We start from the raw sequence: 22,876 nt of genomic DNA, 5'->3' as shown, positions 1-22,876 counted from the left end.
GAATATAAATATAGTTTAAATTTATAAGTGTTGAGTTTTGTTTTAGAAACATTTGTTAACAACTGTGTTGGAATCCTGCACTAGATACTGGAGCATCCAAAGATAACTGCTTTAACAGTCCTTATAATAAGCTGCTGCTGCTGCTGCTGCTTCAGTCGTGTCCGACTCTGTGTGACCCCAGAGATGGCAGCCCACCAGGCTCCCCTGTCCCTGGGATTCTCCAGGCAAGAACACTGGAGTGGGCTGACATTTCCTTCTCCAGTGCAGGAGAGTGAAAAGTGAAAGTGAAGTCGCTCAGTTGTGTCCAACTCTTAGTGACCCCATGGACTGCAGCTTACCAGGCTCTTCCACCCATGGGAGTTTCCAGGCAAGAGTACTGGAGTGGTTTGCCATTGCCTTCTCCATTATAATAAGCTAGGTAACTTATTACAGTCCTCTCTGGGCCAGTCATCTTGCAGAATTTAAAATTTATAGATCATATGGTGATTTCAAGGACCATCATCCTTATTCATAAGTCGAATTTTAAAAAAAACACTTATTTGTTCAGATTGAGCTAGTGAGGATTTTAGTCAGTATTTTTCAGAATATCCTATTTGGAAATTAAATTTCTATTGTAGACTATATATTAGTAAAAGCAAAAATAATACTGCAGAAAGATTATTGGAATATCCTGTCTTGGTATAACTCAGAAGATGCTGTCTGTCTTCTCTCCTGGCCTGATACCCTTCTGCATCTTTGTATATCATTCCAAGATGTTACTGAGTGCCTCTCCCTCTCTGTCTCTTTGAATTACGTCAGTCACCTTCTGTTGCAGCCTCAAAATCATAAACTTCCTTACTTGTCTGTATATTTTCTTTTTATTCATTTTCATTCAGACTCATTATTAATCTCACCAATTTCACAAATACTGGGTAAGCAAGATGAGTCAAAATACTGTAGCTTAATTTCTGGTTAACAGTGTTACCACTGCCTACCTTAATTTTTTCAGATTAGCTCTGAAACTCACCTGCTTTGTATCACTAAGAGAATGAGTTAATAAATCAACCACCTAATGAAGCACTAACTACCCAATGAAGTGTAACCTGTCTGCTTGTATTTGCTGTAAACTGACCTCTAGTCATTATCACTGAGATTACCTTGCAGAGCACATGACAATGCATGCTTAACACATTACTTAGAATCTTAGAAATCAATGATTTTACAAAAGAAAAGGAACACAAGCCAAATTTATTTTCTTTTTTTAAAAAACTGAGGTGTGGTTTCAAGTGTACAACATAGTGATTCACGATTTTTAAAGGTTATACTCCATTTATTGTTTTTATAAAACATTTAGCTATATTCTCTGTTTTATACTATATATCCTTTTAGCTTATTTATTTTATGTATAATAGTTAGTACCTCCTCATCCCTTACCCCCAGCTTGCCTCTCCTCCCTTCCTGCTCCCCATGGGTTACCACTAGTTTGAACAATAACCAGACTTATATATAATGTGTTTACCGTGTACTAGATACTGTGCTAGACCTGACTTACATTCTTTAATTCTTCTGATAACTTGATGAGGTAGAGGCTGTACCATTTGCTTACTTGTTTCACTTGCCATATTGCCTTTAAGGGTTTATGTCCAGGTTAGTAAAATCAAGTGTAGTTGTTCTCGATATGTGTGCTTTGACTAGAATTCAAGGCAGACTTCTCAACGAAAGGGCAACCATTAAACTGAGAATTTACAAATCTTAGGAGTATTTTCTTCTACTTTTGATTAAATCCTGTTCATAGTTCTTTTTCTGACTAATTACAGGTCTCTCTGAGTAATTGGGGCTTCCCTGATAGCCCAGTTGGTAAAGAATCCATGGTTGGGACGATGCCCTGGAGAAGGGAAAGGCTACCCACTCCATTATTCTGGCCTGGAGAGTTTCATGGACTGTATAATGCGTGGGGGTCCCAAAGAGTCAGACACGACTGAGCAACTTTCACACTCACACACTCACTTGAGTAATTGTGTCATAATGCCTTACAGTTGTATAGTAATGTAAAATTTAAGAAAAGTACTTGACACATACTATCTAAGTATATGCTATCCCACCGATCAATACTATCACACTGTAGATTATAGGCTATGTACAGAATTTCATAGTGCTAGAGTCCTAAATGAAAATACATATACTTCCTTGCCCTTTAGTCTAATGGAGTGTATTAGCAAAGATGCTTTTGGCCACAACTAACAGAAAAACTGACTCATTTTGGCTTAAATAATAAAAAATCTTGTTATCTCACATAACAGGAAGTTCAGAGGAAGGGTGAACTCCAAGGTTGGTTGATAAAGCTGCTCAATGATATCAACAAGGGGTTTGGGTTTTACTTCATTTATAAACTCTGCCATCCTCTGCTTTATCCCCTGGGTCATGGAAAGATGGCCGCAGTGGTTCTCTGTGTCACTGATTATATAGCCACATCTTAGAAAAAAAAAAAAATGAGTTCTGGTCTCTATCTGTCTCCTTTCTGGGGCAAAGATATCTGTAGCTGGAACTCCTCCTGCCATCTTTCCTTCCCAGCTCAGGCCTGGATTGTGTCAGTGACATGCCCACATCTAAACTAGTCACTGGCAGGAGAAAAGAGATCCCTACTAGTTTAAATGCTTGAGATGAAAGGGTTATTGAGGAATCAACCACAAGGACTATTACATGAGGGATAAAATGCCACATAAATAATTTACAATTTTCTAGCTCAGTCGTGTCCTACTCTTTGCGACCCCATGGACTGTAGCCTACCAGGCTCCTCCCTCCATGGGATTTTCCAGGCAAGAGTACTGGAGTGGGTTGCCATTTCCTTCTCCAGGGGATCTTCCCAACCCAGGGATCGAACCCAGGTCTCCTGCATTCCAGGCAGATGCTTTAACCTCTGAACCACCAGGGAGTCCTACAGTTTTTTTTTTTTCTATTAGACCCACTTAAAAACTAAAAAGAAACTGATAAGTTTAATCTTCATAATATTTTATTTAACCCAGTATATCTAAATTATCACTTCGACCTGTAATCAACTTTTTTAATTATTGAGACAGTTCATATTTTTTTACACATCCCATTTTGGACTGGCCTCTTTCAGGTGCTCAGTGTGTTAGAAAGGATGAACTCCAAGGGCACTGTGACTCGGTCCTTGCCTGTGTCTCCAGTCTCACCCTTGACCGTTCTCCATGTGCCTAACTTGTACTCACACTTTATGCCTTGGAATGTTTGTTCTCACATCTCTTGCTCTCTTGTATCTGTCTGTCTTTGCTCAGTTTCCTCCACTGGGCCCATTTGCTCCTTGCTTATAAGAGAGATTTTGTTATGACCATCAGATCCAGCCAACATGTCACTCCAGTCAATAAGCCTTCCCCAAACCTACTTGTTTTGAAAATTTTTAACTGGAATATAATCACTTCCCTGTTTTATACAGCAGTTTCCCACTCGCTATCTGTTTCATATCTGGTAATGTATACGTTCGGAGAAGGCAATGGCACCCCACTCCAGTACTCTTGCCTGGAAAATCCCATGGATGGAGGAGCCTGGTAGGCTGCAGGCCATGGGGTCGCTAAGAGTCGGACACGACTGAGCGACTTCACTTTCACTTTTCACTTTCCTGCATTGGAGAAGGAAATGGCAACCCACTCCAGTGTTCTTGCCTAGAGAATCCCAGGGACGGGGGAGCTTGGTGGACTGCTGTCTATGGGGTCGTACAGGGTCAGACACAACTGATGTGACTTAGCAGCAGCGGCAGTGGCCATGTATATGTTTCAATGCTACTCTCTCAGTTTGTCCCCCCCTCTCCTTCTGCCGCTTCCCTGGTGGCTCAGATGGTAAAGCGTCTGCCTGCAATGCAGGAGACCCAGGTTCAGTCCCTGTGTTGGGAAGATCTCCTGGAGAAGAAAATGGCACCCCACTCCAGTATTCTTGCCTAGAGAATCCCACGGACCAAGGAGCATGATAGGCTACAGCCCATGGGGTCGCAAAGAGTCAGACGCAACTGAGTGACTTCACTTTCACTCCTGCCACTGTGTACAAAAGTCTGTTCTTTGTGTCTACATCTCTGTTCCTGCCCTACAAATAGGTTCATCAGTACCATTTTTATAGATTCTGTTATATATGTGTTAATATAATTTGTTTTTCTCTTTCTGATTTATTTCATTGTGTATAGCATACTTTAAGTTCATCCACCTCACTAGAACTGCCTCGAATGCATTCCTTTTTATGTCCGAGTAATATTCCATTGTATATATGTACCACAACTTCTTTATCCATTTATCCGTTGATGGGTATCTAGGTTGCTTCCATGTCCTGGCTATTGGAAATAGTGCTGCAGTGAACACTGGGGGTCCATTGTCTTTTTCAGTTGTGATTTTCTCAGGGTGTATGCCCGGTAGTGGGATTGCTCAGTCACGTGGTAGTTTTATTCCTAGTTTTTAAAGAAATCTCCGTACTTTTCTCCATAGTGGTTGTATCCATTTATATTCCCACCAACAGTGCAAGAGGGTTCCCCTTTCTCCACATCCTCTCCAGCATTTATTGTTTATAGATTTTTCGATGATGGCCATTCTGACCGGTCTGAGGTGATAAATCACTGTGGTTCTGATTTGCATTTCTCTAATAATGAGAAATATTGAACATTTTTTTCCTTGTGTGTTTGCCATCTGTATAGCTTCTTTGGAGAAACAAAACCTACTTTTTACATCATCCCACCGTTACACTGATGAAATGATTTTCCCATTATTTTTTTCCTTATTAGTCTACCCCACTGAGCACTGAGGTCCAGGGTGGTGTCTTCTTTGCCTGAGTATTCTCTGTGACTTTGCTCTGGCATGATAAAACTGATAGTGTTAGTTGCTCAGTCATGTCCAACTCTTTGTGGCCCCATGGACTGTAGCCCAGCAGGTTCCACTGTCCATGAAATTCTCCAAGCAAGAATACTGGAGTGGGTAGCCATTCCCTTCTCCAGAGGATCTTCCCAGCCCAGGGTTCGAACCTGGGTCTCCCGCATTGGCAGGCAAATTCTTTACTGTCTGAGCCACCAGGGAAGCCCACCAGGCTCCTCTGCCCATGGGATTCTCCAGGCAAGAGTACTGGAGTGGGCAGCCATTTTCTCCTCCAGGGGATCTTCCTCAGCCAGGGATCAAACCCAAATCTCTTGTGGCTGCTGCATTGCAGGCAGACTCTTTACCACTGAGCCACCGGGAAGCCCAGTTAGGAGGCACTCAATCCATATTTATAGCATGGAAATGAATTTCTGAGAAAATTTAGAATGACTTGGATTTGGTAGGATTCATTTGATACAACTGATGAGAGAAATAGAATGTTTGGCCCAGGCTGTTTCCTCTGGTGGTGGCTTTATAGGTACGTATTTTATGAAAGCATCTTGAGGCCCTCCAAATGTGACCTCAAAGTATCTAAATAATCTGAATACATGTAACTGTCTTTGGGAATCCATCATAGATCTCCATTAATTTCTTTACTGATCTATTTGTAACTTTGAATTTCTCTAACCTGAGTACATCCTCTCAGTGTCTAGATTCCTTTTTTCAAGTTCCAACACTGCTTTCTGGTTCTAGCATTTCACAATGTAATCTACACATCAGTAAGGCTTCTCAGGTGGCTCAGTGGTAAAGAATCCGCCTGCAAGTGCGGGAGACACAGGTCGATCCCTGGGTCAGAAAGATCTCCTTGGCAAGGAAACGGCAACCCCCTCCAGTGTTCTTGCATGGAGAATCCTATAGACAGAGGAGCTGGGCGGGCTACAGTCCATGGGGTCACAAAGAGTTGGACACGACTGAGTACAGGTGCCGTTTAAGTCAGTATTCACTGAATAGTGTCATGGAGGAGTGCATCCCTCTGAATATAAAGAAGCATGGACTTCAGAGGTTTGAGCCACAATTTCCCAAGACAAATAGGGCTTTGTATTACTATACAGGACACTTAAAGACTGACATTATGTAACAGCAGGCCTCACTGCATTGTCCTAGACATAGTTGCAATAGAGTTGTGGCAGTCTTTGTATTACATGGACTCAGTATAAGTTTTGAACTTCACTTTTTCACTTGCTCAGCTGTCAAACCACAGTGCTGAGGGCCATAGAGTTTTGAAAGAGAAGGTATAAACACTGCCATTGGCAGCTTCTAGGAGGTTCTGGAGCTGCCAAAATTCAACACGAAACTTGATTTTTGTTTATTTTTTATGAAATAGGATGCTGAGAGAGATACTAAAAAGACACATCAGTCTTAATGTTTGTTTTGGGAAAGTGCTTTCATATTTGTTGTTTTTGTATTTTAAGATATTTCTTTTATCTGAAACTTGCCCTGTGATTGTAAGAATAAAATTTGTTCTGCTGGCTTTTCATTTGCAGTGTAAAATTCCCATATGTTTTTTCTTTACGTTTTGTATGTCAGTAATTAGTCCAGTAGTTCAAATAGCATTTTTGTGTTTTTCCCTTCCTTTCTAAATTTTGTTTATTTCTTTTTAACTGGAGGGTAATTGTTTTACAGTGTTGTGTTGGTTTCTGCTCACATCAGCGTAAATCAGCAATAGGTATACATGTATCCTGTCTGTCTTGAGCCTTTCTCCTGCTTACCCAGTCCCACCCCTCTGGGTCGGCACAGAGCGCCAAACTGAGCTCCGTGTGCTCTTCGGCCGCTCCCCGCCAGCCCTCTGTTTACACGGGGCTGTGCGTGCCTGTCAGCGTTGCTCTGTCAGTCTATCCCCCCTCCCCTTTCCTCGCCATGGCCACAAGTTCCTTCTGGTTTTGTTTTTCAGCTGTTTGTTTCTAAATTGAGATATAATTGAAATATAACATCGTATTAGTTTTAGGTGGATATATGTACATATTGTGAAAAGATTGCCACAAGTTTAGTAAACATCCATCACCACACATAGTTACATATTCAGTCATATCTTCAAAAAAATGTTTCAGGAGGGAAGGTTACCAGCCAAAGCTTCTTATCACTGGGTAGTTATTACTTAATGGACTAGAACGGGAATCAGGAAACTACAGCCCATGGGCCAAGTCCAGCCTACCAGCTGAACTGAGAATGACTTTTAGACTTTGAAATTTGGGGGGAAAAATCAAAAGAAGATGAATATTTCATGAGATGGGGGCTTCCCTGGTGACTCAGATGGTAAAGAATCCACCTGCAATGCAGAAGACACAGGTTCAATCCTTGGGTTGGAAAGATCCCCTGAAGAAAGAAATGGTTACCAACTCCAGTATTCTTGCCTGGAGAATTTCATGGACAGAGGAGCTTGGCAGGCTACTGTCCATGGGGTCACAAAGAAACACGACTGAGCGACTAACACATTTGTACACACGTTTCATGAGATAAGAAAACTACATAGAATTCTAATGTTGATAAGTTTTATTGGAATACAGCCGTGCCTACGTGTTCAGGCATTGTCTATGACCACTTTCACTACAACAGAAACGAGTAATTACAACAGAGACCTTTTGCCTACAACACCTGAAATACTTACTGTCCTCTCCTTTATAGAAAGTTTGTTGATCTAATCCCCGAACTAGAAGGAAGAAACATCAGGCATGCACTTTTTGAATTTTGTGTCAAATGTTACTCTAAACATGGTCATTCAGAGTTCATTTTCTTTCAGAAAGGTGTCATTTTACTGAAATTGTTGCCTATAATACAGTTAGATTTGGTTGTGAATTTTGGATTTATTTACAATAGAAAGCAGTTTAATTCACTAAGGGAAAAATAATTATCTTTATTCATCAGTATTCACTGAAGCCTTGAAAGAAAGTTTACTGATAGCAAAAGGTTACTTTTGTGTCATTTTTTGAAATCCCATTAAGAAATGCTTCTTAACTGAGTTTTGTGTGTAGGTTTTAAGTAATAGAGAATATTCTGTTGATTCCGTAATGATCTTTTGTCTCTTCATTTCAAATATATAACCAGTTTCCAGAATCAACAGCTACAGGGGAAGGTAGTGGGAAGATTGAATATTATACATTTTATAGTATGTGAAAGTCTCTCAGTCGTGTCTCACTCTCTGCAACCCCGCGGTCTGTATAGTCCATAGCTTTCTCCAGGCCAGAATTCTGGAGTGGGTAGCCTGTCCTTCTCCAGGGAATCTTCCCAACCCAGGGATCGAACCCAGGTCTCCCACGTTGCAGGCAGATTCTTTAACAGCTGAGCCACAAGGGAAGCCCACACATTTTATAACTGACTCAATTTTATTTATGCTTAGTGCATCATGACCACGTTTCCAAGAGGTTATATATATCCTCATATTGGACACACAAGTGACTTATGAACTTAACCCATAAAATAATTTTGGACTATAGTCAAAACCCACGAATTTACCTTATTGTTTTCCTTCTCTTCTTTTCTTGAAATGGTGGAAGCATGCTGAGTTACTTGAGTTGTATCCTACTCTTAGCGACCACATGGACTTTAGCCCACCAGGCTCCTCTGTCCATGAAATTCTCCAGGCAAGACTACTGGAGTGGGTTGCCATGCCCTCCTCCTCCAGGAGATCTTCGTGACCCAGGGATCAAACCCACATCTCTTAAGTCTCCCGCACTGACAAGCAGGTTCTTTACCACGAGGACCACCTGGGAAGCTCCCTATAGTGATGAATAACAACTATTTTCATTAACAGAGAGTGTGAAATTTTAAGTTTTACAAAACATGACTTTTTTCCAGTTGCACCAAGGAAAAATATATTTCAATGTGGTTGTTTGCTCTGTACCTCACCTTACCTGTAGCTCAGTGTTTCACAACAGACTTATCTCTTTGAAGATAGTTTCATGTTTATGATCTCATAGGAGACAAATAGAGTTCAAAAGTGTTGCCTAAAATTTTTCCCTAATAAGTTTTGTTCTGTTTTGGACGTGTATACATATTCCATTTCAATAGGTTCATTAATTTTCAGTTCAGTATTCTAGTTTCAAATTATTTAAGTAGGAATTTAATATTCCAACTTTTCCTAGGGCTAGATGTTTGATGTTGATTTGAAGATTGTTGGAAAAATATCCTAAAAATCTTTCTGTTAACAGTTCATACTGGTGAGTTATAACCAGATACATTATTGAGTCAGTAAATACCACATGTGTATAATTGGCTAAATGGATATGAAAGTTATAATGGAGAACTGTTGCCTATATAGACCTTTTTAAAGTGACGATCAATAGAATATAGTTCCCTCGGTCACAAATTTGAGAGCATTATTGCCCACTAGAGGTCACTTTTATAACCTAAAGAGTATTACATTCCTCGTAAACTCAAATTATGGTGTTGTGTATGATTTATTACACTATTTAAAACTGAAAAACAGTCACTTTCTCTCTCTTAGCAATGCACCTTCAATTAAGTCACGCCTCTCTCCATTTCCAAAACTCGTTTTTAAACAGGCAAGTCACTGGTTATTTTTCCTAATTCTCAATTTTATTCTGCCATCACTAACAGTTATTTGACCTACTCCCTTTGTTTCTAAGTTGATAGCTAATTCTCTCCACATATTTTTAAAATACTCTTTGGTTCATTGGTTTTTGCTTTTTTTTTTTTTTCGCATCCTCTGATGGGAGGAATGTAAAGACAGTTTTTAAACCCCCAAATATTTAATGGGTTTGAAATTAAACAATAAGGGCCAACATAGTTACTTTAAAAATGTCTCTGTTGCCCTTCATAGCCTGTACAGTAATGTGCTACCAGCAAACCTGGTACCTTTGGTAAGAAGCATCATCACTCTAGCAAGACCCACACCTATAGCATTTCTCACTCTAACAGACTGTCAACTGATAGGCTTTGTAGCTGGCTCACCTAACCTCATATGCAGGTAGCACCTGCTTTTGCATAGCTTCTTGCCATTCCCCCCTCCTGGGGAATCTTCCCGACCCAGGGATTGAACCTGGGTCTCCTGCATTGCAAGAAGATTCTTTACAGTCTGAGCCACAGGAGGGATGAAACCCTAGTAGGAAGCACTTAGTAAGAGAATCTCCAGCTCAGGGACAGAGTTGTCTGGCTGCCAGTCTCCTCGTTGCTTACACATTTCTGCTTCCTAGACAACTTCATCGTGATCTTTACCTAGTGTCTTTACTGTCTGCCTGGCTGAGCCTGCCTTACCTTGAACTCTGACTCCTGGTTACGTACATAGGGTCTGCCATGTTTGTCTTGGCCTGCTAGTCCTTTTGTACTCTGATCTTGTACCTCCTAACTGACCCTTGACGTTGGCTTCTGACCCTTTCCTATTCTTGTCTGCATTGTGCATTTCAGCGACTTGCTGTTCTCATGTTGCGGTCCAAATCCAAAACTGTTCATGATCAATAGAAGTCCGTCTTATGCATAATATAGTCTATATTCATTATAACATCCAGATTACCAGTTTACTTACTGGCAGAACTGATGTTCAGTCTTTACTTCCTGATATAGTTGTACCAAGAGTTAAAGTATCTAAATACTTTCATGCCACTTGGCCGATAGTTTCTGCTCCATGTTTCACCCCTGTCATCATAGCCTCATGTCTAGGACCTCTGGGGTCTCCCCACAATCTAATCGAGCATTTTTGGGGCCAGCAAGAGTTTTCAGGTCTCTTTGTTGTTGTTTCTTTTGGTTGGTATCTGTACCACACTAATTATTAAATACTTTTAATATTTCTCTGCTTTCAGAGATATTTACAAGAGTTAAGTTCTTCAAAGGAGTAGGAAGGTGGGGGAGACACCCTCACGTGATCATTTTTCTTGAAAGATTTTTGAAAATGTCCATGGGAAATCAGAAGGCATTTTAGTATAACATTCAGCTGTCATGTACTGAGCACCAGCTGTGTTTCCACCACTGTTGTTTAGTCACCAAGTTGTGTCCCAACTCTTTTGCAACAAAGTAGGAAATTCTTCTTTAGCATCTGGTACTCTACCACTGTACTAGATGCTAAAGAAGTATTTCATATTTTGTAAATAAGGAAAGCCCTCAAATTGAGTGCAGTTAAAAGTTAGAGACACGGTATATGAGAGCTCTCTGTGCCTCTTGCTCCATTTTACTGTGAATTTAAAACTCCTCCAAAAAATAAAGTATTTAAAAGGTAAGAAGTTGGAGAAACAACAACACATATGCAGAAACAGTTGAGGATTGATTGCAAAGCGACATGATTTAGTGTCAAGAAATGTTTTAAAAATCCATCTATCTATCTATCTATATATATATATGAATTTTGAAGTTTGACTGTAGCTTATGGAAATGATCAAGACCAGAATTTACCCGATTAAGCTTCTTTTAAGAGTTGATGGACTATGAAGTGAAAGACAAATTATAAGGGCTTTCCATATAGGGAAAACAACATGAAGGGAAGCAGAAGCATGGAAATTGGCGAGGAATACGTGGGTGAAGAAAAACTCAACTTGGTGGAAGCTCCAGGAATAAATGCTCCATAAGATCAAGACCGTTGAGTAAGTTCTTGACAGCTAGATTGAGCAGTATGAATTATATGTTCTTTGCATCAAAGAAGCATACTTCAGTCAGAAGCAAGGGATATTATTATACTGGTGCCTGTAAGGTTATTCTATTAGCCAGATGCAGAATTGACTGTGATGAACACTTCTGTCGTTGTAATTCAAGAATGAATGGGTGCTAATTACTTTGATGGGTGTGACTAAATACAGCATTGTAGAGAAAGAATCAGCAGACCTTGGTGACCAGCTGAGTACAGTGGAAAGAAACAGCAATTAAAAATAACATTTAAGGCAGGCTACCAATATGGCATAGTGAGAGCTGAGCAAATCTTCCAAAAAAACAGTAATAAACCTGGACTGAATTGTCAGAAACATCAACTTTAGGACTTGGAAATGGGTCAGAGGCATTCACCAAATTGAGAAATATTTACTGATGGAAAAAGTACTCAACTTCAGATGAGAAGGATAGAATTCTTTGGTGTTCTTGCCTGGAACTGATCTCTTTCCCCACCTCTAGGCTCAGCCCACACATTAGTTCTGCCAAGGCAAAGCAGCCATGGAAATCAGCAGTTTCACTGGAGGAGTGGCCTTACTTGATTTAAGTGGAATGTGAAAAACCCATGCCAGTGGATTGTGAATAACAGTAAGTATCTTGGTAGCAAACCAACAGGAAAGGCTAGCTAGCAGCTCAGTGAAACTGAGCTTATAGTCTTTGACCAATAGACTAGCCAGAAATTTGTTAGAGAGACTTAGAAAATGATACAGTGATAAGGGGCTTCAGTAAACTCAACGCAGCTGATCAAAAGACTTCATACACATGCAGGAGAGACCAGAGAGGGCTCACGCTATCTACGCATCCCTGGCTGAGTGTACGTCCCTGATTCATCTACATATCCCTGCAGAGGAAATGTCAGAGGGCCTGGCAGCAAGTAGAGCCAAGGTAGACCTGAGACCTGCCTGATCTTTGAATGTAATCCCCAACCCAAACACAGATTCATTGTCAGAGAGTAGAAGCTTTGTTGGCTTAGGGTGTTTAAGTACAACCACTGTCCAGTCATTGACTGCCGCTAAGCTGTATAGACACAAGGGTTACCCCTAGGAGACTGGGTTTAAAAATAAAAAAGGAAAACAATTTTTTAAAAAACTGAGAAGAGACATAAGCAGGCACATGCTGTGAGGGAAATGGAGTCCACAGATTTAATCTAGGCAAATTAATAAACAAGAAAACCACAGCAACAGTCCCGGAGAGAAACATTAAAACCCAGAGTAACTAGAATGTATTATCTAAATTTCTAGTTTTCAATTAAAAATTACAAGATATACAAAGAAAGGAAAAGGTAACCAGTATTCCTTGGAAAAAAGCTGTGGGCCTAGATGTTGGTCTCAGCAGACAGACTTCAAAGCTGCAGTAATAAATATGTTCCAGGAAGTGAAGGAAACCATGCTGAAAGAATTAAAGGAAAACATAGTGATAATGACTCAACAAATAGAGATTCTCAATAAAGAGATTTTTTTAAAAAAATAGAAATTCTAGAGGTAAAAAGTAATTGCTGAAATGAAAAATTTAGTAAAGGGATTGGTTTCAGTAATAGATTTGAGATGGCAGAAAAAAGAGTCCATAGGCATCAAGATAGTTCAAAAGAAATAATCTAGTCTGAATAACAAAAAAAGGAATAAAAAAATTTAACAGAGCCTCATAAATTGTTTGACAACATCAAGCAACATATAAAAGGATTAAACACAATTATCAAGGTTGATTTAACATCAACCTTGAAAATCAGTTGCTGTTCATATCAATAAAGGAGAAAAACCACATGATAATCTCTAGACAAAAAACATTTGACAAAATCCAACACCCATTTCTTTCCTTTTATTTAGAGTAAAACTCAAAGGTGTGAGTCATTTTTATTTAGCTTAACCAACACCCATTTCTGATTAAAAACTCTGAACAATCTAGGAACAGGAGGGAACTTCCTTAACTTGATAAAGGTCATCTACAAAAAAACACTATAGCTAATGTCATCTTAATGGTGAAAGATTAAATATCGTACCTTTAAGTTTGGGAACAAAGCCTGCTTTCATCATTTCTACTCAACATTATTCTAGAGATTGTATCCAGTTCAATATGGAGAGAAGGAAAAAGAAAGAGAAAAAAAAGAAGACATGTGGTTTGGAAAGGAAGAAACAAAACTACCTTTAATTGCAGATGATATGGTCCTGTGTGTAGAAAACCCTAGGGAAAATACAACCAACCAACCAAACGAAAGCCCTATTAGGTCTTAAAGCAAGTTCAGTAAAGTTACAGGATATAAATCAATATACAAAAGTCAATTTTATTCCTATATATGAGAAACAATCCAAAAATAAAATTTCCTGTGTCGTTCATAATAGCATCAGGTAGAAAATGCTTAGGAATCAATTTAACCAAAGAGATGTTGACTTCACACTATAAAACATTGCTGAGAGAAATTAAGGATCTAAGATGGCTCAGTGATAAAGAATCTTAGTGTCAAGCAGGAGATGCAGGTTCGATCTCTGAGTCAGGACAATCCTCTGGAGAAGAAATTGGCAACCCACTCCAGTATTCTTGCCTAGGAAATCCCACTGATGGAGGAACCTAGTGAGCTACAGTCCATGGGGTCACAACGAGTTGAACATGACTTAGCAACTAAACAGCAGCAGCAAATATTACATGAGAGGCATTCAGTTTTCATGGAATATAAGACATTATTGTTAAGTTGGAAATTCCCCAGATTGACCTTTAGATGCAATGCAGTTGCTAACAAAATTCCAGCAGGCTTTTTTAAGTAGAAATTGATTGACTGATCCTAAAGTTTATATGGAAATGCAAAGAACTCAGAGTAGTTACAACATTTTTGAAAAGAAAAAAAAAACCTGGAAGGCTTACACTACTGATTCACATTTAACTATAAAGCCACATTATTCAAGTTAGTGGCTTAAGGATAGGCATATAGATTAATGGAACAGAATAAAATGGAATAGTCCAGAAATGAGACTTTATAATTTATGTTCATTCAATTTCAACAAAAATGCCAAGGAAATTAAATGGAGGAAGGATAGTCTTTTCAACAAATGGTACTAGGAAAGTTAAATATCCATATTAAAAACAATACTTTAGATTCTTATCTCAGCCATATATAAAAGTTAACTTGGAGAATAGACTTAAAGCCAAAAACTATAAAACTTCGGAAAGAATCATGGGAGAAACTTGGCTTGAGCTTGGGTTAGGCCAACACTTCTTAGATTCATCATCAAAAGCACAATCCAGGATTTCCCTGGTGGTCCAGTGGTTAAGAATCTGCCTGCCAGTGCAGGGTACATGGGTTTGATCCCTGGCCTGGGAAGATTTCCACATGCCGTGAGGCAACTAAGCCTGTGGGCCACGACTCTGAGCCCATGAGCCACAGCTGCTGAAGACTGTGCACCCTGAACCCATGTTCTGAAACAGGAGAAGCCCACATCCACCTCTATATAATAGAGAGTAATCCCTGCTTACCGCAACTAATGAAAGGAGTCATACAGCAGTGAAGACCTAGCACAGTCAAAAACAAAAGCACAACCCATAATAGGAGAAATTGGTAAATTGGACTTTATCAAAACTTAAAACTTTTGTGCTTCAAAAGACACCATTAAGAAAATGAAAACACAAGCCACCAACTTGTGACGAATATATTAACAAATCATGTGGAAATATGAATTGTATCTCAGATATACAAAGAGCTCTTATAATGTAATAAGAAAGCAACTCAATTAAAGTTATTAAATCATATGTATAGACAGTTCATCAAAGAAAATATACAACTGACTAATAAATTCCTGAGACTATACTCAGTGTCATTAGCCCTTAGGGGAATATAAGACTGCAGTGAGATACCACTTCATATTCACTAAGAAGATTTTGCTAAAAAAGGCAGGCAATAACAAGTACTGGCAAGGATAGGGAGAAACCAAAACCTTCACAGATTGCTGGTGGGAATAGAAAATTGAACAGCCACTTTGGAAGACAATTTGGCAATTTTTTAAAAAGTTAAACAAATTTACAATATGATCCGACAATTCCACTCCTACATCTGCCCCCGACCCCGCAACATATGTTTTCACAAAGATGTATATGCGAATATTCACAGCATCAGTGAGTATTCAAAATGGCCAAAAAAACTGGGAACCATCTGAATGCCCGCCAACTGAAGAAAGAATAAGCAAAATGTGATATAGCCATGTGGGCTTCCCAGATGGCTTAATGGTAAAGAATCCACCTGCCAGTGTAGGAGATGCAGGAGACATCAGTTCTGTGCCTAGTTGGGAAGATCCCTGGAATAGAAAATGGCAACCCAGTCCAGTATTCTTGCCTGGAAAATCCCATGTGGCATGTTTTTGAGGTTTGTCTTTGTTACAGTGTTCATTCTTTATTGCTAAATAGTATTCCATCGTCTGATTCTTTCTGACTCCATGGGTCATGGGTCAAGAATCATACCTGATACACATCGTAACAAAGACAAACCTCCAAAACATGCTACATGGAGAATTTCCTGGTGGTCCAGTGGCTAGGACTAGATTGTGGTGATGTTTCTACAACTTTCTAAGCTTACTGAAACTACTCACATGAGATGAACTTTGTGGTATATATAATTATATCTTAATTCGTGTTTGTTTTTTTTGGTGCTAAGTCATGTCTAACTGTTTTGCAACCTCATGGACTGTAGCCCTCCAGGCTCCTCTGTCCATGGGATTTCCCAGACAAGAATACTGGAGTGGGTTGCCATTTCCTTCTCTAGGGGATCTTCTCAACCCAGAAATTAAACCCATGTCTCCTGCACCTCCTGCATTGACAGATGGGATCTTTACCACTATGCCACCTGGAAGCCCCATCTTAATAAATGAGTTAAAAAAAAAAAAAAAACACCTTCGAAGCCTCAGAGACCAAGAGGATTAAAGTGCCGTTCATGATCATGGCAGTTTTGGTAAGCAGTCACTTATTTGGGTCAGGAACTCTTGAAGCTCTCCAGAAGCCTCCATGGCAGTTGGGCTTGGGGTAGGGGTGGGGGTTACCTTATCACCACATTCTTCCAGGTCTGAGACCCCACTAATCTGCTGGTCCTCACCCTCTTAGTCCTTGCATGTACCTAAGCCTGAAGGCTTGAGCTGTGATAGTTTTCCAAACTCTGTCCTTTTATTTCCAGTTTTCTTTGTTTTAAATTTCCTATGTTCCTGACCTCAATTCCTGCTCATTTATATTGCTCCACCAAACTCATGTTCATCATGTTTCCTCCTACCCTGCCCAGTAAACTGATCCTGACTGTTCCTTTTGCCTAACTTTTTTCATTAATTTTCACACACTTGAAAAAAAATTTATTTCTGCCATTTTTAACCCCTGGTACTGCTGCCTAGCTCTGATTAAGTCTGCCACACTGGCTCTAAAGGAAAGCCCATTCTTTGATTCTTCTGAAGGATGACGGCAGGTTTTTTTTTTACATATTCAGTGTCATTTCCAGGGATGATATTCAGTAGATAACTGAAGATTTGAGATTAGAACCACAATGAGAAATTAGGGATTAAGACATCGATTTGGCCCCCACCTAATTATGTAAAATAGGAATGAGGGGCTTCCTTGGTAGAGAATCCCCCTGCCAGTGCAGGAGACATGGGTTCGATCCCTGCTCTGGGAAGATCCCACATGTTGTGGAGCAGCTAAGCCTGTGCACTAAACTATTGAGCCTGTGCTCTAGGGCCCAGGAGTCACAACTGATGAGCCCAGTGGGCACAACTACTGGAGCCTGAGTGCCCTACAGCCCATGCTCTGCAACAGGAGAAGCTCACGCACCCCAACTGGAGTACCCTGTGCGACAGTGAACACCCAGCACAGCCCAAGATAAATTTTTTAAATTGCTTAAAAAAAAAGGGGGGGGAAATGAGGGAAACATGGGGAAAAAAAAAAAACCAGAAGTGAGCAAAAGTATAGACTTTGTGAAGCTTTTTGAAGTCCTACGAGGTAGAAGGATGGAGAATGATTGGAAACCAGGAAGAGGTCAGTGCTTTTAGAGTTAAAACAATACGTGTATATAAGGAGGCTTTATTTTGCCTTGCCTCCTCTAGGTTGATCATTGTAGTAAAAACTGACCGCTCAAAAGAAAATCAGTGCATATGGGACAGACAATCTGGAGAAATTATTTATGGTTATTCCCAAACTTTCTGGGCTTCCCAAGGTAGCACTAGTGGTAAAGAACCCACCTCCCAATGCAGAAGACAAAAGAGATATGGGTTCGATCCTTGGGTTGGGAAGATCCCCAGGAGAGCATGGCAACCCGCTCCAGTATTCTTGTCTGGAGAATCCCATTGACCAAGGAGCCTGGAGGGTTACAGTCCATGGGGTCGCAGAGTCGGGCATGACTCAGGTAACTTAGCATGCACCAAACTTTCTAAAATCCCCAATATGAAAGAGAAGTATGTTTGATCATACTGAAGTATGTTTGATTATATTCTACCAAGAAGCTCACCTTTGCTCTTAGAGTCCTGCAAAACACAAACGTAACTAGGAAACTGCCTCCCCCACTAGGTGGCAAAAGTAAGCTGCTGGAGAGAGAGAAAACAGCAGGGCTTCTACACCCAGCTTTGCCATTCCTTCCTAAGTGGTGTGTCCTTAAAAACCGTCATTTTGAAAAAATCAAACCCTCTATACATTTGAAATACATAGTCTGTGTAATCCTGAAGTTTCCTGTGAAGTGGAGGGTGAAGATACACCTTGTGTTGATTTTTGGCAGGAAACAGTTATGAATGTTCGGGGATACACACAAAATACTCAACTATTTATATGAAATACAAAGACAAAATGACTGTGGTCATTCACAGTCTTGTCCCTCAAGTTCTTGGGAAATGCTATCTTTAATTTTTTTTTTAAAATTTTCTGTTGAGATGTAGCCGATTAACAAACAATGTTGTGATGATTTCAGGTGAACAGCAAAGGGACTGAGCCATACATATACATAGATCCATTCTCCCCCAAACTCCCCTCCCATCCAGGCTGCCACATAACTCTGAGCACAGTTTCCTGTGCTCTACATAGGTCTTTGGAAAATACTATTAAAAAACCCTCAGCTAAACGACCAGTTCTATTTTAAGTAAGCTTCTATATCTAGTAGTAGCTTGTAGGAAGCTCTCAGAAGTCCTTTTTCAACCAATGTCTATCACTGTAGGTTGCATTTCTCTCTTGCATGAATTCAAAAGTTTCTGGAGGTTTCATTAATTTCATAGGACTTAGGATATGCTTCAGAATAGCCTGAGACAAAACAGCAGTTTAAACTGTGCTATTCAAAAGATTTCCTTTGTTAGAGTCGGCAAATAATGATCCACTTTTATTTTCAACACTGACACTGCTAGTGATTTCTCCTCTTTTAGGTATTGTTTTTTTCTTTTCATATATGTTTTTACTTTGTCCTTCTTGTATCCAGACATATTTAAAAAGGCAACAGACCGTTGCTTTTATTCTAACAGAAACGGACTCCCCCACACTAAAGTTTGTAAGCTCAGGCCAGAATCACAAAGAGCAATGGAGTTCCCCTGGAGCTGTAGTTCCACAGAAGCAGAAATAGTATAAAATTGGGGGAGCATTTCTCAAATTGCACCCAAGAAGCCAGTTTTTAGTTTCTTCCTTTAAAGTACGTGCTTAGATATTAGCATTGCATCACTAGTCACAGTGTTCGCATTTAATATTCTGATTTTAAAAAGCAACCAGTCATCTATTCATCCATTCAACAAATATTTATTCAATATCTCTATGTGCCAAAAAAAAAAAAAAAGCACTCTTGTGTTTTAAACCAGAGGCAAGGAGCTTAGATGTTTTGTTGTTGTTTTAGATGAGTAACTTTCCAATTGTGATTCACTGTTTCAACCAGTTCTGTGAAAGAAAACCCGATTTTATTAATCCTTTCATTACAAGCTTCTCAATTTATGCAGATGACAGAACTCTGAACAGAGAATCATGTATCATCCCAGGAAATGAGCCTTGCTATTACTTTAAGCCTCATTGATTTAGAGGTTTTAAAATTTGACCACTTCAATAGCGTAGGAAAGAATATATTCAGCAAAACTTCATTATCAACCACTTCAGTGTACTATGTATTCATTCCTGTTTTACATCAAATGGTATGTCCCATGCACGCTTTGATATGCAGTATATCTTTTTCACAGTTACGAGGAAACCTATCATTCAGGGCCCCTTGCTTAGTCCCTGGTTGTCAGTATTGTTATGGGCTTCTACTGTCTCATTTTATGAATGAGGCTGATCTCTAGTCTCACCTTCAATTGAATTTATAATTGAGAGATTCATCATTTCTATTGTTTGCTTTTGAAAGGAGATTATAGGCAGTGATGGTTTTTGCCTCTGGTTTTACAGTGACTGCTCATGTAAGAATAAATCCAGAATAAAAGATTATGATTACATAAAAGTTAATTCACTCCATAAACCTTTACTGAATGTCTGACGCATCCAAGCAGTGTGGTGATGTGTGTCTCAAGGTGTGTAGGAGAAATGGATGCTGCCCCTAAAGACTGATTACCGTGATGACAAGAAGATCTATAATGCAAATTAAAGACAATGGACCTATGAGAAACATCAGCAAAATGTTTAAGAAATCTGGGGGATCCTTAAGGATGATTTTGACTAAGACAATTTTATGCAGAAGGTGGCCTCCTCTAGAAAAGGAGGATAGATCAGGTTTCCCAATAAACAATAGAGAAATAAGGCATTTAATAAAAGGTATTTGGTGTGGCAGCTGGGCTAGCAGGAGCCCAGGCACTAGCAGGGACGGGGGAGGCTCGTTTGGGGGGCAGAACCCTTTAGTTGAAGTGTAACATTGGTCTTCAGATCTTAGTGAGGACAGGGGCTAGAGAGACAGAGATCAGACTGTTAAGTGTCTTGGATGCCAGGACAAAGAATTTGGATCTCATCCAGCAGGTCATGAGAAGTCAGGAAAATTTGCAAACATGCAAACCAATCATGGCTAATGTACTGGCATAGGGCATACCCAGCCATTAGTATTAAGCCACAAATAATTCAGCAAATTCAAGAAATATCTTTTTTTCTAGTTCTAAAATTCTGTGGAATAAATAATATAATGCTTCCCCTGATAATATAATTTATTATTATATGGCTCAAATGATTTAGGTTTTTCTTTCATTAAGAGCATAAGTCCTAAAATATCTAGTGTGTGGTGGAGGAAAATCCTAGTGTAACAGTAGGATGTTACTTCTGCTGGTAACACAATAGGTGTTACTCCTGTCCCTCTATCATTAGCCATAAAAAAAGCAAAGAATTAGTTCCTGGGTCTTTTGAATACCATTGAAAGGAGCCTGAAGAGTCATCTCCTGTGGGCCACTTCTGAACACCCTTCTTTCACTGACTGTAGAAATGGAAACTCCTTCTTTCTTGTTCCTTTGTGGAATAAGAGGTACTTTCCCAGGATTAGTTGCTTCTGGAGAAGAAACAACAGATAAGTGAACATGTCTTAATTTACATTTATATTTTGCTTGACATTTGTAGGCCAAAAGACAAATTGCAAATGGCCTTTGTCAACGAACAATAATCTTATTAAACATGCTTGGGAAATACTTGTTGAATTTTGTACAGCTTTTTTTTTTTCCTATTAAGGCTGAAATTATGGATTCCATGATAGGTAAGAGAGAAAAAAGGCAGAAGTCTAAGGTTTCTTCCTCTGGAAAACTACATTAAACAGTATAATACAATATGATCAGGAAACTGACCTAAGTCTTTACCTTCAGAAGTTTAGAATCTGGGAAATGTTTTACCTATTCTTGCTGGGGAAGATTTATAGAAAAGTGAAGTGTACTACTATACTATTTTCATAGATAATATACCTGGAGTGTGTGTATATAGAGTATATAACATAATAGCAACAGATGTAATAGGTATTTAAAATTTGAAGACATAAAATATAAATGCATTGAATATAAATACACAGTTCTAAAAGAGGTCATACTTTGCCATTAATATCTATTTTCTTTGAATAAAGATATATTTCCATTTAAAAGCCTAAGATACATTTTTAAGACCTAAAGTACTTAGTCCTATTTTTTTTATTAAATAGCATTTTTAATGAGACTTCAACACTTCTATCTAGTAAATATCCAACTAGGAAGGTTTCTGCAGGTTTTTTTAGTAGGGAATTTTGCACAATAGAAGTGTTTTCTTATTAGCGAATTAGTTACTTTGAAGTATCTGGCAGATTACATCAGTCTCTTATTTGAATTGGTACTACAAGAAGACATCTATTGTACATTATTAGTGATGCATTAAATTGGTTATTTATGTTTTAAAATCTAAGCATGGAAGAATCTTTTGTGTTTGCCTTCGAAGATTGCTGTTATAATAAAACATTTTGAAATGAGTAAAGTTGTCCTTTTGGTTCAGTTAATGCATCACTGGAAAACGTAAAGATTTTAGCCTCTAACCACCCATCTCACAGTGTCACAGAATGTGAGAAAATGTTCAAATTCCTTTCTGTTTTAAGGAAAAACTGTTACATATTATTTGTCTAATAGCTTTACATTCACAGTTGTGAAAATAATAAAGAAGAAGTCTTATTGATCATTAGTCTCAAATGTAGTCTTCTAAATGTTTGAACATGGTAAGATCAAAGAATACTGTGCTATTTTATCATGCTTTTATATGTAATAGTGATCTCTTCATATAGACACTAAGACCACATAGTTATTTTTTAATTGGAATTATAACTAAACTGTGTGTTCTTGCTTAGTCGGTAAGTTGTGTCTGACTCTTTTACAACCACGTGGACTGTAGCCTGCCAGACTGCTCTGTCCATGGGATTCTCCAGGCAAGAATACTGGAGTGAGTTGCCATTCCCTTTTCCAGGGGATCTTCCCAACCCTGGGATCAAACCCGTGTCTCATGCATTGGCAGGTAGATTCTTTACCACTGAACCACCAGGGAAGCCCCAAACCGTGTACTGGAAATCTTATTTTCAAGCTTCTATTTAAAAATTTCTACAAATGATGAAAAGCAGAGGACCAATAGTAATTTTTACTAATTCTTGACAGAAATGGGCGTATTTTGCTAAAGGTTTCCCACAATATATTGTTTAACCCCATATTAGTAATACTTTAACTCTAGGAATGGATAAAAAAGCTCTTTTCAGTGACTAAATATGTACTAGGTCATATTAGCCGAACAAGTAGACTGGTAACAAATGGGTCTCATGCTTCTTTGAATCCCTTATAGTACTAGACTGGGCTTCCCTAGTGGCGCAAATGATAAAGAATCTGCCTGCAATGCTGGAGACCTAGGTTTGATCCCTGGGTTGGGAAGATCCCCTGGAAGAGGGCATGGCAACCCACTCCAGCATTCTTGCCTGGAGAATCCCCATGGACTGTAGCCTACCAGGCTGCTCTGTTCATGGGGTCACAAAG

At 39.2% G+C, this 22,876-nt stretch overlaps 1 protein-coding gene across 31 annotated transcripts in view; it reads left to right on the top strand.

Moving 5' to 3' along the window:
• Positions 1 to 22,876, top strand: part of STAU2 (staufen double-stranded RNA binding protein 2) — a 311,536-nt gene that overhangs the window by 189,267 nt on the left and 99,393 nt on the right. The window contains exons 16-17 of one of the 31 annotated variants that reach the window (XR_009595067.1): positions 11,934 to 12,059; positions 16,270 to 21,842. The exons of 29 other annotated variants lie outside the window; for them this stretch is intronic. Coding sequence is in view for 1 of the 2 variants with exons in the window: in XM_060393812.1 (XP_060249795.1) it covers positions 11,934 to 11,951 (18 nt within the window). In the remaining variant the exon portion in view is untranslated. Of the gene's footprint in view, positions 1 to 11,933; positions 21,843 to 22,876 lie in introns of those variants that run through there. One more of the 31 variants, XM_060393812.1, reaches the window with a different exon arrangement.

The sequence above is a fragment of the Ovis aries genome, chromosome 9, assembly GCF_016772045.2.
Source record: "Ovis aries strain OAR_USU_Benz2616 breed Rambouillet chromosome 9, ARS-UI_Ramb_v3.0, whole genome shotgun sequence".
Lineage (NCBI taxonomy): Eukaryota > Metazoa > Chordata > Mammalia > Artiodactyla > Bovidae > Ovis > Ovis aries.
The sequence above is the reverse complement of the archived record's forward strand: the minus strand, read 5'-3'. Positions and strand labels throughout refer to the sequence as shown.